The sequence below is a fragment of the Bison bison genome, unplaced genomic scaffold (assembly GCF_000754665.1).
Source record: "Bison bison bison isolate TAMUID 2011002044 unplaced genomic scaffold, Bison_UMD1.0 scf7180017864376, whole genome shotgun sequence".
Lineage (NCBI taxonomy): Eukaryota > Metazoa > Chordata > Mammalia > Artiodactyla > Bovidae > Bison > Bison bison.
Genome location: NW_011494948.1, coordinates 9,146,671 through 9,164,825, shown reverse-complemented (window position 1 = coordinate 9,164,825; position 18,155 = coordinate 9,146,671). Strand labels below are relative to the sequence as shown.

The 18,155-nt window shown below is 39.3% G+C and overlaps 1 protein-coding gene across 4 annotated transcripts in view; it reads left to right on the top strand.

Annotated features, from left to right (window-relative positions):
- FREM1 (FRAS1 related extracellular matrix 1) overlaps positions 1–18,155 on the top strand; it is a 217,979-nt gene that overhangs the window by 194,244 nt on the left and 5,580 nt on the right. For 3 of the 4 annotated variants that reach the window (XM_010857025.1, XM_010857024.1, XM_010857027.1), the window contains 8 exons: positions 2,283–2,355; positions 8,038–8,187; positions 9,659–9,897; positions 10,570–10,617; positions 10,972–11,136; positions 11,321–11,449; positions 11,888–12,003; positions 17,531–17,616. In XM_010857025.1, the coding sequence (XP_010855327.1) occupies positions 2,283–2,355; positions 8,038–8,187; positions 9,659–9,897; positions 10,570–10,617; positions 10,972–11,136; positions 11,321–11,449; positions 11,888–12,003; positions 17,531–17,616 (1,006 nt within the window). The remainder of the gene's footprint in view (positions 1–2,282; positions 2,356–8,037; positions 8,188–9,658; positions 9,898–10,569; positions 10,618–10,971; positions 11,137–11,320; positions 11,450–11,887; positions 12,004–17,530; positions 17,617–18,155) is intronic. The other variant, XM_010857026.1, reaches the window with a different exon arrangement.

The following is an 18,155-nucleotide window of genomic DNA, read 5'->3' as shown; positions in this document are numbered from 1 at the left end:
AGAGCATGAAAAGCCTGTACATACTAATGCTGGTAAAGACTTCCTCCTCAATCTAAAGGGGGAAAAAAAAGCAGTGATATTAGGTTCTGGGGGGAAATGCCATCTCAGTGAAGTCTCAGTTACAATAAGTTCAAATCAGCTTCAGAACCTTGTGCACGTAGATTATACTATATACCAGACTCAGCATTTATCTTTCCAGTGGGCATAGGTTCTGTTTTCCTGATCTATGGGTGCTTTATGATTGTTAAAGGATCAGATAACTTGATGTCCCCTATAACTTCCCAGTACATTGGTTATGGAAAAAGAAAGACTGCGTGGTGGTTTCCTAATACTCTGGGCCTCCAGAGAAAGCACCATATGCTCTAGGCTGGAGTTTTGGGCCACAGAACTGTTCACCTTGCCAGGCAGGAAGAAAAGACCTGGTGTGACAGGGAATCTTTTGTCTGCTGAAGCTGAGCACGCACAGTAAAGCTGCCAGCTGTGTCTGCAGGCCTTTCTCAAACAGCCTGAGTCTTTCAGGGACCACTCTGCCCACAGCACAGCCTGCCACTTTAGACCAGAGCTGATTGGCTGCTTAAGAAAGTGCTTCTACCCTCTGTTGTTGCCTTGGTTTGAATCACCAACCTGCACCCGACTGGCTGCTGCAACCACTTCACCTTAGCCCATTTCTTTTCCCACGTAGGATTCTGTGAACTCAGTGGTGGTAAATACTAGGTAATTGCACGTGCAAGAACCACACGGGGAAGTGTAACTCCCAGCATATGGTGGGTACAGGTGTACAATGGGCTGCCTTTCCACAGGGAAAGGTTGTTCGGGAGGAGCCTTGGCATCATAGAGAAAGGGCAAATAGGGGCTTAGGAGGCAGTGCTCTTCTTTTTTTTTTTTTATTGGAGTATAATTGTTTTACAATGTTGCATTAGTTTCTGCTGTATAACAAAGTGAATAAACTCTATGTATACATATATCCCCTCCCTCTTAAGCCTTCCTCCCTCCCACCTGCAGCCCACTCATCTAGGTCATAGCAGCAGCAAGTTGAGCATGGTATGCTGTATAGCAGCTGTCTGTTTCACACGTGGTAGCTATCTATTTTACACATGTTAGTGTATATATGTCCATGTATCACTATATCTAGCTGGTTTACAGTGGTAGTGTATATATGTCAAAGCTACTCTCCCAGTTCGTCCCACCCTCTCCTCCCCGCACTGTGTCCACATGTTGGGTCTCTACATGTGCATCTTTATTCACCTGGCAGTACTCTTCTTGAGCAAAGCATTTCCACTGCAGACCACTGGCAGATGTTAGGGGCTTTGGTAGAAATGGAGATCACATCTGAGGCCAAAGAAATAGCAATTTGTGCATTTTGAATTGTGCCCTTCATCCCTTGTAAGAAAGTGAAGGAATGAGTAACCCACTTTCCCAAACATCTCATTCAATGACCTCTTTTTCAAACCAGCCGAAGCCTCTTTTTCGAACTCTTTTCAACCATGTTTCAAACTAAATATGTGTTCTTCACATATATTTAGGCTCCTTGGGGGAAGTTAAGGGCACGATGTCAGAGTCCTTAAATCATCTCTGTCCTTCAGCCCCAGGAAAGGGGAACAGGGGAGCAGCCAGTAGTCTCTTTAGATTAGAGCAATTTTTTTTAAACAACTTACTTGAAGGAACTTCTAAAGCCCTGAGTTCAGGGTTTGGTGGCCTCTGTGTGGCTGTTTCCCAGGTCCGTCATCCCCACAGAGCGCTCATTCCTGTCTGTGAAGGGGAATGGCTTCCTCCAGACAGGAGAATGGACCAGACTTGTTTTCATTCATTTGGTCCGAAGGCTGCGATCTGAGCTTGCGGGATCCCTCCAACTTGACTGACAGAGCAGCCTTCTATTTGTCAGGAGAGCCCACTTTTTCTTCTCTCCTCTGTCCCCTTCCTTTCCTCCAAGGCGTGATTTTAGGACCATGCTGGGGTAGAGGGAAGGCTATGGAATAAAATGGTATCTGTAGCAAAGAGAAAAATATTGTTTAAAATTCACATTACTTTCTCCAACAACTGAATTATTTATAAAGGAGAAGCCAAAAAATAAAAAGTTTTATGTGTCCTTCCATTGATATTAGTCTAGGGAAAAAGGTAACTTTAAGGAAGATGGATCCAAAACGATGTATTATAATAAAAGATAGTTTATGTTAGGAACAGATTTAAGAACATGAGTTAGTCTAGTATGAGATTAGACTCAGCATTTCTCTATCACAGCATATTTTTGTTAAAAGAATGTCTTCTCTTTTTTCCCTCTTGAGGTCAACCAAGTGTCAGCTACAGTTGGAAAGGATTTCACCATGACTCCATCTAAGCTGGTGCAGTTTGACCCAGGTACGCTGTGTGTCTACAGTTTGTTTCATGTTTTTGTAAGACAGTCTAGAGATTGTGGAAAAGACAGACTATTATGCAACTTCAGCCAACTAGAACTCCTCAAGGAACAGTATTACCTCGCTTCCAGAGAGATCAGTTTGGCCTTGAGGTTTTGTGCTTTGTATTTTATTTTATTACTAGTGGATATTTATTTTAAATGAGATGAAAGATCATAACAAATAAAATGTATAAAATATTAAAGCAAACATCCAAAAATCCAGAAGAAAGGCCATTTAAAAACATGATTTAAAGGTCTGACACAAAGCCGAAATAATGTAATTGCCTCATATTTTGATGGAAAATTTCAGAATGTTATAGTCATGTGGATTCCTAAAGGGCATTTCTAAATTATCTGTCTTGGAATAGCTTGATACGAGCAGCTTTCAGGGAAAACTAGTATTTAATTAGATAGCACCTATTTTGCTTTAGGCCTTTGGAAGAATTTTGCTTGGTGCAAAGTGAGTATAAAAGCATGGAGCCTACTCTCGTAGATGTTCTACGCTGTGCTGTGTTTTGTTGCTCAGTCATGTCTGACTGTTTGTGATCCCGTGGACCGTAACCCGCCAGGCTCCTTTGTCCATGGAGATTGTCCAGGCAAGAATTCTGGAGTGGGTAGCCATTCCCCTCTTCAGGGGATCTTCCTAACCCAAGGATTAAACCCATGTCTCCTGCATTGCAGGTGGATTCTTTACCATCTGAGCCTCCTCAGGGAAGCCTGAGAATACTGGAGTGGGTAGCAGGGGAACTTCCTTACCCAGAAATTGAACTGGGGTCTCCTGCATAGCAGATGGATTCTTTACCAGCTGAGCTACCAGGGAAGCCCCCACAGATGTTCTAAACTTTGGGAAATACAGACATGAGAACAACTCATTGATAGAGTGCATTGAGACCCCAAGGATGAGCCACTGTTCTGGCTGAGGAAAATCCTGGAAGACTTCTTAGAGGAGATAGCAGCAGAAGAAGGGGATTTAGCCCAAAAGACATACTTTTGGCAACTGTGCCTGGCGGGAGCACCAAGGTAGAAGCCATGCCCCCTTTCCCTGGCTGCTAAAGATGGGGGCTGGTAGCTCTCCCTCACTGTACTGCATGGTTCTCTCTCTTACCGTCTGTGTGGGATAGACCTCGATCACCTGCCCGGGGGTGAATGGAAAGGCTGTGAGAGGCAGCCAGGGCTTGAACCTTTGCGCTCTTCTGCAGAGGATGTGTTCTGTACTCTGAGAGTCGGCCACCTGATCAAAACTTTTGCCATTGTCTGCCACTGACCCATGACGTTTTGGCAAAGGCAAAACAAAATTGCCTGAATCCCACCGCCACTCCAAAACTGATAACTTACTATTAAACATAGAAAAGAATGCCTTTCTGCAGTTCAGGCTTCCCTGGTGGCTCAGTCAGTAAAGAATCTGCCTGCAGTGTGGAAGAACCGGGTTTAATTCTGATGTTGGAAAGATTCCCTGGAGAAGGGTTATGGCCGCCCCCTCCAGTATTCTTGCCTGGAGAATTCCATGGACAGAGGAGCCTGGCGGGCTACAATCCATGGGATCACAAAGAGTCGGACATGGCTGCAAGTTGTATGATGTTAGGTGACTATATTTGCTTGCTGGGGCTGTCTTAACAAAGTATCACAAACCTGGTAGCTTAAAAACAGGAATTTGTTTTCTTACAGTTCTGGAGGCTAGAAATTCAAGATCATGATGTGGGCAGGGTTGATTCCTTCTGAGGGCTGAGAGGGAGTCTGCTCTATCCTCATTTCCATGATCTGATGCTCTGCTGGAATCCCTGGGCTTCCTTGGCTTCTGCTGTATCACCCGATCTCTGCCTTTGTCTCAATCGGGTGTTCTTGTGTGTGTCTGTGTCCAGATTCCCACTTTTCATAACAACACTAGTCATAATAGATTAGGAGTCCACTCCACTCTAGTATGACTTCATGTGAATTGCATCTGTAATGCCTTTATTTCCAAATAAGTTTAGGACTCCAATGTAGCGATTTCTGAGTGACACAACCTATTAAAAAAGAGCCTCACATTTCACATGCAGCAATCTCTGATGCTGGAAAGGATTGAGGGCAGGAGAAAAAGGTGTCAGAGGATGAGATGGCTGGTTGGCATCACTGATACAATGGACATGAACTTGGGCAAACTCTGGGAGAAGGTGGGGGACAGGGAGGCCTGGCATGCTGCAGTCCATGAGGTCGCAAAGGGTCAGACACGACTGGGCGACTGAACAACAACAACCCCAATATTGCTATTGGCCTCCTTCCTATGATGCTTAAGTTTCTGATTTGCCTCAGTGTGTTCCTCAGCCTGACCACCCTTGGTGAGAAGAACTATTCCTATTACGTATTGAAGTTTACCCTTGAGTTGCCACAGGCACTGGTTCTGATAAACCTCAAGGCGAAAGGACGTGATACATTTGCATTGTGACTTGTATGTACTCAGATTAAGGCAGGTTCGGTCTTTCCACTTTTTTGAGAGGCAAGAGTCTTTGTTGTTTGTCATCTTTATTACTCGAGGTCTGTTTGTGACAAGATCAGGAGTGATCTGGGCTTTGGGTGGATTTTGAGCAGTCCCCTTGCAGGTTCCTCCGGGTAAGAGAAATACCCATTTTTCTGGAAGAGTTTGCATGCTGTTTTGAGTAGATACTAAAGACCTCTGGAGGCTCTAAATAGTTAAAAGTTTAGAGATTATTTAAACATTTGAAGAAAATAAGTAAATACAGTTTATAAATGAAACAGCACTTGGCTGCTCATTGTTTTGGAGCTCATTAGCCAGAAACTTTCATAAACTGATATCTTCCTTTAGAAAATGTTACATTTCCCCCTGTCCACTGATCCTGCAAATACTTACTTACTCCCATGTTGTTAATCCTTACCTCTTTCAGATCTGATGTCTTCATCCCCATTCCCACCCCTTTTACCCAAAGTAATCTGTTCATTTCTTTAAAAGCAGCAGTTTCTATGATTGGGGAAGAAACAGAGATTGAGAAATCAGAGTGAATATTTTAAGGGTGGCGAGCTCTTGGAGGAAGCTGAAGAGAAAATGAGGGACTTTTTAAAGCCCTAGTGATCTATACTCGCCTTGTGGTTTTGCGCCATATCGAAAACAAACCCTGACTACTTGGCATCCTGTGACTGCGTCTAATCTTGAGTCAAAGTGCAAATATTCTTAAGAAAATGATTGTTTTCCTTTAAAATAGGTGTTCTTGAAGGCTTTGCTGCATTCTTAATTGAGACTTCACTGTGCCTAAGAGTCAAAATGTTTTCCAAAGGAACAGCTCTCTCATGTGGCATTTGCAAAAAAAAAACATTGAGAAAATGTCTTTCAATAGTGAAATCTGTTTTACAGGAAAATATCCAGGAATTAACTCACTCTGTAAAGTGGGCTCTGTCTGCATAACCTGACACTTCTCTTTCCTCTTCAGCACCTTTTGTTTATGGGAACAGGGGGCCAGTTCAAGCCTTCTGAAATTGTTTATAATCACTGTGCTTTCACAAATACTTTGCACCTTGAAGGTGGGAGAGGAAGGAAAAAGAAAGACTAAGAAAATTCTTATTTCTAACCTCATTAACTAAAAAAAAGTAGTTCCTATGTGCACACCTGGTAGACATAGAAACAGAGTTGAAATGCAGGCAAACAAATCAAAAGTACTTCAATGAAACTTTGAATAGCTTTTCTCTAATTATATGGTTCTACTCCATAAAGGTTTTAAAAAAAAACTTTAAGGGGTTTTCTTTAAAGGTGGGAGGATGGGGCTACTATAATTTTTAAAAAAATTCTTAAAATAAGAGGGCAAATGGTTGAGACTTGGAAAAAAACTTTTTTGTATTGGATTTTTATTTGACCACTGCTTAACTTTATGGGCTTTGAGAGTCAAAACAGCTCTCTAATTATTAAAAGTCCTAGTATTCATATGCTTTCTTCATCGTCAAGTCTTTTCTCTTCATGCCAGTTTATTACAACAGCGACCTATGTGGACTCCCAACTTCTAGCTTCTTTGCTCGCCTGCCTGGGCCCCTAAATCTTCCCACGTAACACTTTTCAGTTTCAGTTTTCTAAGACACCCATTTTCAAGAGCCTTCCTTGTTGCCTGTGGTTTAAAGTCTGAATCTGACCACTTAGGGTCCAGGGCTGTCTGCAGTCTGGCTACAAGATGTCAGTGCTGCCTTATCACCTCTCTTCCCTGGCAAGACTCCTCTACTCCAGCCAGCTATTCTGCTCAGCCCTCCTGATTAAGGCCTCTGCTTTGCTCTCTGACTTTGCTCATGTTGTTTTCCCATTCCACCCTCCTGGTCTTTCCAACTCTGGAGCCCACATACATGTAGTATTTACTGTCTGTTCTGTATCTGTTGGCAGATGAAAACAATGAGAAAAGAATTCAGATTTTTAGATGAGAATGCTAGAAAAAACATGTTTAACTATTTATGTAGATGAGTTCATGGGAGTGCCAATGCAGGAGATGCTGGTTTGATCCTTGGGTCAGGAAGATCCCCTGGAGGAGGGCATGACAATCCACTCCAGTATTCTTGCCTGGAGAATCCCATGGACAGAGGAGCCTGGCAGGCTACAGTCCAGGGGTTCGCAAAGAGTCGGACACAACTGAAAGACACGGCACATAGAAATACAAGCACTTGAATAGCTGATGAGTAAATGACCCAGAATAAAGTTTCAAAACTTAGCTCTTGAATCTTACACCATAAGTTTATTTTTCCCCCTTAAAATTGAGCCATCTTTTTCCACTAAACAATACTTTCTTTTCTTCCTGCCAACTCTTTTTCTTCTAAATAAATCCTTGGGGTGGATGTCCGGCTATTCATGTCATGGAAAATGGTCAAGATTCGACAATCTCTGAAGTTTCTTCCAACATTAATTATGTGTTTCCGGGGTTGCTTTGCATCCCATCTGAGTGGTGACAGGATGGCTGGAGATACATTTGTAACATCAAAACTGTTTTGTATTAAGTTCGCAAAGTTACTGTGATCCAAGCTTGATTGTAACTCCATGAACAGAGGCAGACAGAAAGAGAGAGAGAAAAAAATTTGGCTCCATCTATTTCTAGAACCCCTCAGCCTATAAATTCTCCACAGGAGGATATCAAACTCTGGAGTATTACATCATCAGAAAAAGCGTTTGTGGGCTACAAGTATCTCAGGAAGTAGGGCAGCCGATGGAAGCAGCTGTCGTTAGAAATCAATCATTTCAAGGGTTTCATGAATAGCGTGGAGTACCATCCAATAATCACTTCTGACTGCATCAACATCTTAAGATTTTTCAAACTATTAAGATTTTAAGATTGCAGTACTTGTTTATTCTTAAGATGAGAAGGGGCAGGTCAGGAAAAAATTCTCAAAGAAAAAAAAAGTCTTGGGGTCTCAACAGCTCACCATTTTTTGTTCATCCCTTCCCTAATGCAGCTTGCTTTTTTTTGTTACAGTGTTTGCATTTAAACGGAATCATCATTGTCCAGGAACAAATGTGGTCTTTTAATATTATTTGGGAGAACAGCACGACTTCAGCAAGTTGGTTGCTGTACAATGGCTCACTCAGGCTACTGCAGTCTGGCTGCAGACATGTTAATTAATATATTTCGCTGACACCTAGTTGATTGAAATAGCAATTAAAGAGTAATTAAAATGTTTACTTCTTGTAGGAATGTCAACTAAGATGTGGAATATAGCAATTACCTATGACGGATTAGAGGAAGATGATGAGGTCTTTGAAGTAATTCTGAACTCCCCCGTGAATGCGGTTCTTGGCACAAAGACAAAAACTGCAGTGAAAATTTTGGACTCAAAAGGAGGTATTCTTTTGATCCTCATCTTGAAATCACGAGCAGTCTTGGCACTGTAGCTGCTTACTTTCAACAGCCAGCGTGCTGGATAACGCTTTCAAATCAAAATGCTTCATTTCTTGTCAAGAAAGCAACCTCAGTCATGATGTAGGCCCTTTATTCTGCTTTCTGCTTCATGTGGCTTTCCTCCTGCTAAGAACGATCGTTTGAGAAAAGCAACAAGTCAGTGCCTCATTGTTTTTTTTCCCCTACCCGTTTGTTGTTCTCACCAAGGGGGAAACAATGTTGGTGAGAATCTATCGACAATTATTTCCCTGCCCTGAGTTTGTAGGGCTGTAATTACCTTCCTCTGTGGAAGAGAGCTCTTAATGCCTAAAATCTGAGCCCTCGCTGTAGTGTGACCACGAAAATTCTGAGGGAGGAAGGAATGGGAGGAAAATAGATGTGAAAGGTGCAGCTGGCGTGGGGATTCAGGAGCAGCTGGAGAATATTAATGAATAACCTTGGGTTGCAGAGCCAAACAGGTCCTGGATGGTATATGCGAAAGAACAACCTGTGAACTAAATAAAGATCAGCCAAAGTCCTTGGTACGCTGACTTTTTCCTGCCAAATACCCTCTACTTATTCGTCTTTTTAGCATTTGACAAGTGTCCAGTTACAATGCTTAGTCTTACACTCCAGTTTTTACACCGGTCATGCCCTATGGGCCATATATTTTTCTTTGCTTAGTTATCTCCACTTCTCTTTCTCATTCTATAATAAATATAGACACTTTCCTCTTTCCTTTACCATACTCATATTTCCACATCTCTTCACACCACCTTGCCTCACCAAATTCTTTTTTTTTTTTCCAGTAGACTTTTCTGGTCACATTAAGTACATAAATAGATGAAGTATACACTTGACAGATGAAGTATAAGGTATCCAAACGTGCTTCTGGGTTTAGACTTTTTTCATACTAACTGGCAATATTTTTAATCAAAGGAGAGCCATTAAGATTGACTGAGTCTTTGCTCTAACAGTTGAAGTCTCATCTGAATAACTGTTATCTGATTTCACTAACATCTTCCAACAATTCCAGTTTCTACCTATGGAGACTGGGGAGAGGGTGAACAAGTAAAAGTGTTTGTGGAATGATACTTGATCAGGGAATAAACCCAATGACACGGAGGAGTTCTGTTGATATGAAATGAAGGCAGTCTATTTCCCAAGTAGATGGGATGATTATAAAGTCACCACAGTGATTTTCATCTGTGGCTTGTGAATGAATTTCATGACTCATAATCATGCTGTAGATGTGCAGAAGGGCATAGCTTTCCTGTATGGAAACTGATGAAGAGAAAAGGGGTTTCTGGCAAATGGCAGCAAGACAACATCTGGTGGGAAAATCATCCATCTGAATTTAATGACAAGCTTCGTCGATGTGATCACTTATCTGTTTGTGTAAAATGGACTGACCTGCCGTTTTGTGTGCCACCAGGGCAGTGCCATCCTTCATATGCCTTCAATTCAAACATGCCCAGTGCATGGGAGAAGGGCATTTGGCACCTGCTCTCCCCAGGGGCTTCCTCACCCACCACTTCTGATTCCTTTCATCTGGAAAGAAGACCCCTTCCAACTTCCAAGCAGCTAGCGGTCACCAGGGGTGACGCCCTGCGGGACTTTGGTTCTGAAGATCTTTCTCCAGTGAAGCTTAGGACCCGAGGGGATGGCAAAACAGTAAGGATGGGGACCTCCTGGGTTTTGATGTGTGGAGTGCATATGAAAGGGATCAAAGGATCTTAGTAAGTAATCTGGAATGCTGAGGAAGCTGTTTTGCTTCTTACAGTGAATGGGGGCCATAGACATTCTCATGGTTCCTTGGACCAGCGTGAAGTGGCTTTTACATACAAACATCAGCATAGTTCATTAATTGTACTGGCTGAAGTGATAGATATTCTGACTCATCCCTATGATTTCTGCTTTGGTTCCTTTTGTGATCAAGACAGATAGGGAATGACTCGTGGTCCTGAAAAAGAATGAGATTATTTGGGTGTAGAAACCATGGCTTTGAATTTACTAGCATAGCATTCTCACCAGGCATACACTCATGAGTAAGTGTGTGTGTGTGTGTGTGTGTGGTGTTTCTTGGACCTCTGTGCACTATAGATGTACCAAAAAAAACAAGGATGTCTTTTCTAACTGGGACGAAGAATAGATGAGTCAACACTGATAAGTTGTGATTAGTCCAGTGACTTTTTAAAAATTCCCATTATTTGGGCTTGGAAACTCTTTTAAAAATATGTTTAGAAATTTTTAGTTACTAAAAAATCTTATTGGAAGGGTTTTGCCCTATTATGAATTATTATTCAAGCCAATTTTGTTCCTGTTTATTTCCTCTGTTGATTTCAGGTTCCTCCATCCTCTGTTTATAAAAATAGAACAGACATCATCTATAACGTAAGCGTATATACTGTGTAAGCAATGCATGTGATCAGTCCCTCAGTCATGTCCAATACTTTGCAACCCCCAGGCCTGCCAGGCTCCTCTGTCTGAGTCTGAGAGGATTGCTAAATTTTTTGTATTTTATGGATGCAAAATATCTAGTGAAACTACCTTTCATAACTATTATATTTATATATTTTCCTTACAATCCTGTTTGAATTTTGTTTAGAGGCTTGGGTGGTCAGGAAAACATCCTTTTATCTCTTTATCTTGATCCAGTGTTTGGATTGCCTGTTTTTACAACAAATGTTTTTGTTTTCTGTCTTGTTGTTTGTTTTGTCTTCACTGTTGTTTGCTGATTTCCTCAAGTATCATGGGGTGATTTCCCTGAAACTGGAAGATGACGGCTCCCCAGCTCGCAGAAGGAAGGCCAACGTATCCTTTATTAGTGAGCCCCAAAAGACAACCAAAGTGGCAGAACCGCCTCAAGCCGATAAGGAGGAATCCACAACCGGCTCACACTTCCCCAGACAGGTATGAAAATCTCTTCACTTCCTACTCTCCTTACAATAAGCTGTTTCCTGAGCTGAAAAACAGCCTTCAAGTTTGGGGATAGTTTTCTCAGTTCAAGCACTATTCAGCAAATGATGACCTAAAAGAGGTAACAGTGTGATCGGTTTACAGGGTGTCAGATCTAAATTACCTTTCCTTCCCATAGGACCCGTTGCCCTCATTCCCAAAGAACTGCACACTGGAATTAAAGGGACTCTTCCACTTTGAAGAAAGCCTCCAAAAATTGTACAAGTGCGATGGAATTGCCTGGAGATCCTGGAGCCCCCACACCAAGGTGGGACACAGGCCGAGCAGCCACATCCCTTTTCTTGTAGCAAGTCCCATCATAACCCAGGAGGGAGAGGAGGCGCCCTGTCTACTGCTGTTTCCTCTGCCTGCTGTGTTATGCTTTGAGGGGGGAAGAGGAAAAGATGGCCAGTTGATGCCTTAAAAATCACAAAACACAGTAGTTAAGCACTACAATTTAAAAAGAGGCTTACTTATTTTATTCAATTATTATAACGTTAAAGGTGTAAAACTAAAACATGGCTGACTTTACTGTGTCCCATAAGAAGCCATTGTGTTTCTCAAAGTAGAGAATGGGGATTAGGGCTGACCTCCTTTCTAGTGACAAAATTATTTTCGTTAGAAGACTCACAGGATTCTCTATGTTGAGAATAGACTCTAGGTTGTAAACACCTTTATGATGTGAGCATGGACAACTATTTTTCAGGAGGTGGAAGATAAATCCTGCCCAGCTGGGTGGCACCATCATTCAGGCTACTGCCACTCCTTGATCACAGAGCAGAAAGGCACGTGGACTACAGCTGCCCAAGCTTGCAGGGAACAGTAAGAAGCCCCATTTCTCATTTGGCTGATGCTTCTTTGTTAATGTTTCTGTTTTCCTCATGGAACTCTAGTGTTTCTTCATTCATTCAAGTGTTGAGTGTCTAACATCTACCTGGCTTTGTTTTAGGAGCTTGGAGGGAGTTCTGTAGTTCAGAACAGATTTGGGCTGACCTTAATGATGTTTCATAGCTCTTTTATGATAAACTGTGCCTATGTCACAGTTTTATTTTTTAGCCTCTCCATCTCAAACTTTTGAAGAAAGTCAGGAGATTGTCTGAGTCAGCAGCATGGCAGAGTCTATCATTTATTAATTAAATAGGAATCCCAGCCCACTGATTTGGAAATATATAACAATGAAAGATCTCATAGCACCAAGCCTATAACAATATAAGAGGCATTGATGGTTATGAAACCAGACAGGTTGGACAAAGTGCGATTAGATAACAGAACAGAACACTCAATGAAAGATAACTTGTGGTCAGATATTGACAAAATTTATCCATTTACTCTGCAACATCGTCAGTCTCTGTGATTTTAGCCATTCTAGTGGGTGTAAGTGGATGTTTTATTATGGTTTTAATAGATACTAATGCTACTCCAAAATTGCTGATTTATCCCTCTCCCATTGATGCTTTGATAACCATGAGTTTGTTTTCTGTGTCTGTGACTCTATTTCTGTTTTATAAATAAGTTCATTTGTATTATTTTTTAAATTCCATATATAAGTGTCTTTCCTTGACTTACTTCACTCAGTATGATAATCTCTAGGTCCATCCATGTTGTGACAATTGGCATTATTTCATTCCTCTGTATGGCTGAGTAATGTTCTATTGTGTGTATGTTTTCTTTATTGAAGAGACTATCTTTTCTCCATTGTATATTCTTGTCTCATTTGTCATAGATTTAATTGACCATAAGTGTGTGGGTTTATTTCTGGGTATTCTATCCTGTTGCATTGATCTATGTATCTGTTTTTGTGCCAGTACCATACTCTTTTGATTTCTGTAGCTTTATATTATAGTCTGAAGTTAGGGTGTATCATTCCTCAAACTCCAGTCTTCTTTCTCAGGATTGTTTTGGGTACTTGGAGTTTTTGTGTCTCCATACATATTTAATTTTTTTTGGTTCCAGATCTATGAAAGATGCCACTGGCAATTTGATAGAAGTTGCACTGAATCTGTAGATTGCCTTGGGTAGTATGGTCATTTTAACAATATTGATTCTTCCGACCTAAGAACACAGTATATCTTTCTACCTGTTTGTCATCTTCAGTTTGTTTCAACACCTTATAGTTTTCTAAGTACAGGTCTTTTGCTTCATTAGGTATCCCTAGGTATTTTATTCTTTCTGATGCACTAGTAAATGAGATTATTGCCTCAAATTCTCTTTCTGATATTTTGTTGTTAGTGTACAGAAATATAACAGATTTGGGCAATTAGATGGATCAATAAAATAAAAAATATATCAGGAGACTAATGCAGGGTTAGCAAAATGATGACATCAATAAGATTACCTTAAATTGCCATGGTTTCATAACAAATGTTTTTTGACACCAAAAATCTGGAAGATCATAATCTCAGAATAATGATATTAAGAAATACATACATAGGTATTTTGTTCTGCAGTAAACTATTATAAAATCTAGTATAAGAGTGATGGAAATTTTCTATCTCCCCTATTAATTTAGGGGGATTGGTGACCATATTTAGCAAATCAAATGTTATGTAATAAGCAGTTTCAAAATTAACTTTTTCATATCTTTGTGAAATTAATTTTATAAACTGGTTTCAGGGAATTGCTTTAGACTATTGTACTGAGACCTTTTTTAAGATGTACAACTGAAAAAATTTTCAGAACAAGAGAAAGTTTTTAGGGGGCAACTGGAGATTTTCCATCATATTTTAGAAAGTGACTCATTATCTATCAGTAATATAAACTATTTTGAAGTGTATGTTATGTATGTACCATATTGCTCCAGAAATTAAGGTATCTATCAAATACCACTTCTGATGGTATTCCAAGGTGTATAAGAGGTAAAGAAAAAATATTTGCTATGAGATTTTTAAAATATCATAAAAATGCTTCAAATTTTCTAATTTTAAGTGAAGAATAGGTATAAATATTTGACCTGATGACTTTTGTATGATGCTTCAATATGCATTTTATTTCAAAAGGACAAGAAAAATGATTATCCTAAGAACAGTTAAAAATAGAGGCATTTCAGAAAATATCTAGCAGTAGGTTAAAAACAAACTAAAAGATTTGGATCAGTCACTTTAAAAGGAACATTTTTGAATGGCAAGCCTACCTCCTTAGTATAATTTTCCTCTGAACCCCAAGACCTCCTCTATCATTCAACATGTTTTCCTTCATTCTATGGGCCTCTGCTTCCCTTCACCCATTACTTTTCAGGTTCATTTGGTCCTCTTCTTCTCTAACCTCTTTGCCCTGAACAATGAATATTCCCCTGGGAATTATCAATTCTTTCTATGATATAAAATTAATAGTTGCAACATGTTATAACTTGGCTATTTACTTTCTCATGAATACTGTTTAGGAGATGGTTTTAGAGTCTATAATTAGAATTAATACATATCTAGTGTGTTTTTTAGATCTCAGGGACCATTTTTCAATTCTGATTTATATTTCCTCAGGCTCTCTTGCTACCTGATGGTCCTTTACAGATGGTCATTCACAGCATGCATGTTTCAAGAAGCACAGCAAATTTTACTTTACCCTTTGCCCCTAATCAGATTGCTAACTCAACTCAATCTTTATCTCCTTTCTCCTTTCCTCCCCATTGGTGTTTTATTATTTTTTTAGCCCAGAGGAACCAGACTCCGAGATTAGGTATTTCTTGAATTTGCATATCATAATCTCATCTGCTCACTTCCTTAGGCAGTCACTGTACATTTGGTAATTCTATTATTATAGATCATTATCTCTGAAACCATTTTGGTTTCCCACAGGAGTGTCTGGAACCCCTGCTGACCTGTCCTTAAAGAGTTGGTCTAAAATATATCTATATTTAATCAAAAAGTTCTAACGAAGTAGATGTTTACTTCTAAAACTGGAAAAATTCAGGGTTATGTTTTTAATTCTACACTTTGAATGTCTTCAGATTTCAGAGATGTCAAAAGATTTTTATTTGTATGTTTCTCTATATTTTACTTTTATATCTCTATAGTATATCTGTATCTATATGGTTAATTTTCTCTCTTTTATTTGTATATATATGGGAATAAAAGGAAATGATAGGCATTTTTATAAAATGAAAATGCCTAAATATTTATTTTTGTAAATAACTGTGGCCTAACATTTTACCTATTCTAAACATAGCTCTCTTCTCCTCTTGCTCTTGCTCTTCTCAGAGCATCAATAAAGAAATCAAACTTACACTTGAGCAGCTAAAATGGATTTTGCCAAGTCTTATTTTAAAGATAGTTTCAAGGATCTTAAAGCAGAAGTAGGTGTTAAATGTCCTTGAATAAAATCTATTCCTTCCTGATAATGACTCTGAGGCTGAAGTTACATCCATAAGGAAATTGGGGACAGAGCAGGAAGTAGAACCCAGGTCTCCCACACTCTAATATGTCACATTAATTGAAACAGCCCCTCGAACCCTCCCTTGGGCTATTTTTAATACACATTTTATATTCTGTGTTTTAAACCCTCAGCACATCAGAATTGCCATATTGGATCTGAGGGAGAGGGAAGAGAACTGGCTATCATGTCTGTTGTAACTGTCAGACAGAAGCCACAGTAAATAGAAACGTCGGAACCAAGTCACATGACCTGAATCCAGCACCATGAGGACATTCAGAGAAGTAGAAAAGTGCCTACATATCTCAGAAGGCCTAGGAGTCATCACTGCATTATACCATACGAAAGGACGGTATTAGTAGGAAAAATATCGTTAAGAGATAGATTAGATTATGTTCACCATACATGATCTGGAAAAGCATTCAGAAATGAATCTAAAGCTTGGATAGTTGTAGGTAAAATGAAAAAAAAATTCAGTTCAGCAACATAAACTTGTGACAAGTATGTATTACTAATCATGGTTCTTGACTTTTAAAACATCAATAGATATTAACTAGGCAAGAAGCGTGTGGTGATTTTTTCCCCTTTTTTGTTGTTGAAACTTTTTGTATCAAAAAAGAAAAGAAAAATAATATATCTATTGGCTTTTTGCTTAGAGTATTTTAGAGTTTTAAATGAACACTGTTGGAGAATTGGGATCAAATATTGCTTATAGGAATGACTTAGCTAGCTGCAAAAATAACTCATAAAGAATTCTTACGCCTGTTAGTGTCTGTCACGAAAAAGACAAGATATAACAAATGCTGGCAAGGATGTGGAGAGAAGGAATCCCTTATTGTTAGTAGGATTGTAAAATGGTACAGCCACCATGGAAGAGTATTGAGGCCCCTCAAAAGTTAAAAATAAAATTACAGTATGATCCAGCAATTCCGCTTCTGGGAATATGTCTAAAGGAAACGACAGTACTCTGTTGAAAAGGTGAAAAGGTATCTGCACCCATGTTTATAACAGTATTTTTTTTTTTTACAAAGTGAAGACATGGAAGCAATGTAAGTGTCCATCAACAGATGAATCAAGTTTGTGGTTATAAGAAGTGAGGAATTTGGGGTGGGAGAGTTGGATGAAGGTAATCAAAAGATATAAACTGCCAGTTATAAGATAAAGAATATGGCTGTGATGTGTAACAGGATTATTATGTGATAGATGTGAAAGGTGTTAAGAGTAAATTCTAAGAATTCTCATCATAAGGAAAAAAAATTTTTTTTTTTTTTTTGGTAACTATATGAAATGGGTACTAACTAAACTTACTGTGGTAATCAAATTTCACAGTTTATGTAAGTCAAGGCGCTACGCTGTAAACTTTAAACATATAAAAAATACAACTATATTTTGGAGAAAACATTTATATGTATTTGTAAGAACAGGTGCTTTAATTTCTTCATAACATACAAAGGTTTGCCAGTGAGGCTGAGCTCCTTTCCCTGAGCAGGATGAAAAAGAGTCACGTATATTTGGGGATTTGACTAAACACATCAAGCTCAAAATGTTGGCCTCCAGTAATTTTATCTGGTAGCTTGGGTTACTTTACTAATCAAATTAACCAGGTAATTGCCAAATTTATGCAATTTAGAGATAAACTTCCCATGAGAGGGGTCATTTTTTGACATTAAGTAATTAATCTATATAAGTAAACAGCTGCTGATCTTCTGAAAAGAATTTGTGCTTTAAAGCCCAGATATTATAATACAGTATCACTTCTTTACTGTTATCTACCCCACCCTGTGACTTAGCATGGATGCAAGCACCCCCTCCCCCACAGATATTCATTAATATAAAAAAATGAGTATTAAAATCTTGGAAAGTTCTTTCTACATATATACCAGTTTTCTAGATGAACTAGCTTTGATTTCCATTATGCGTCTCACATCAGCTGAAATGCTGAACTCCGTGTCACTGATGCTCTGATTTTTCTGTTTGCATGTAGTTACCAAGGCAGCCTTGTAACTGTCATCTCCAGGCAGCACATGAGATGGCTTTGGGACATCAGTGGAAGAAAGCCGTTTTGGATAGGCAAGTAATCTGTGTTACCCTGAGGAGGGAGGCAAGACTACAAAGAGAAGGTCTCCCTTCCATGGGTCAAATAATTGTTGTCTACGATAATAAGCAATGGTTAGATGGTTAGACAGTCTATCTTTTGAAACTCATAAATGTTATTTCTAAAGGCAAAAAATTTAAAATAGTTGTAAGTAGGGAATGGTTTAATAAATTATAATATAGCCATATGAAAGAATATTAAAGATATAACAATGCCTTATATTTATAGATTCATTCAACAATGGATGCATATTATACATAAAATATGTAATGTACTGCATTTGTGGCAAGGTGCTAAGTGAAAAACACAGTCTACAGTCATATGAAGCATGAAATAATTTAGAATAAAAAGGTATATATACAAGTGATATATATACACATAACATATACTTATCAGTTCAGTTCAGTTGCTAAGTCGTGTCTGACTCTTTGCAACCCCATGAACTGCAATACACCAGGCCTCCCTGTCCATCACCAACTCCCAGAGTCCACCCAAACCCATGTCCATTGAGTCG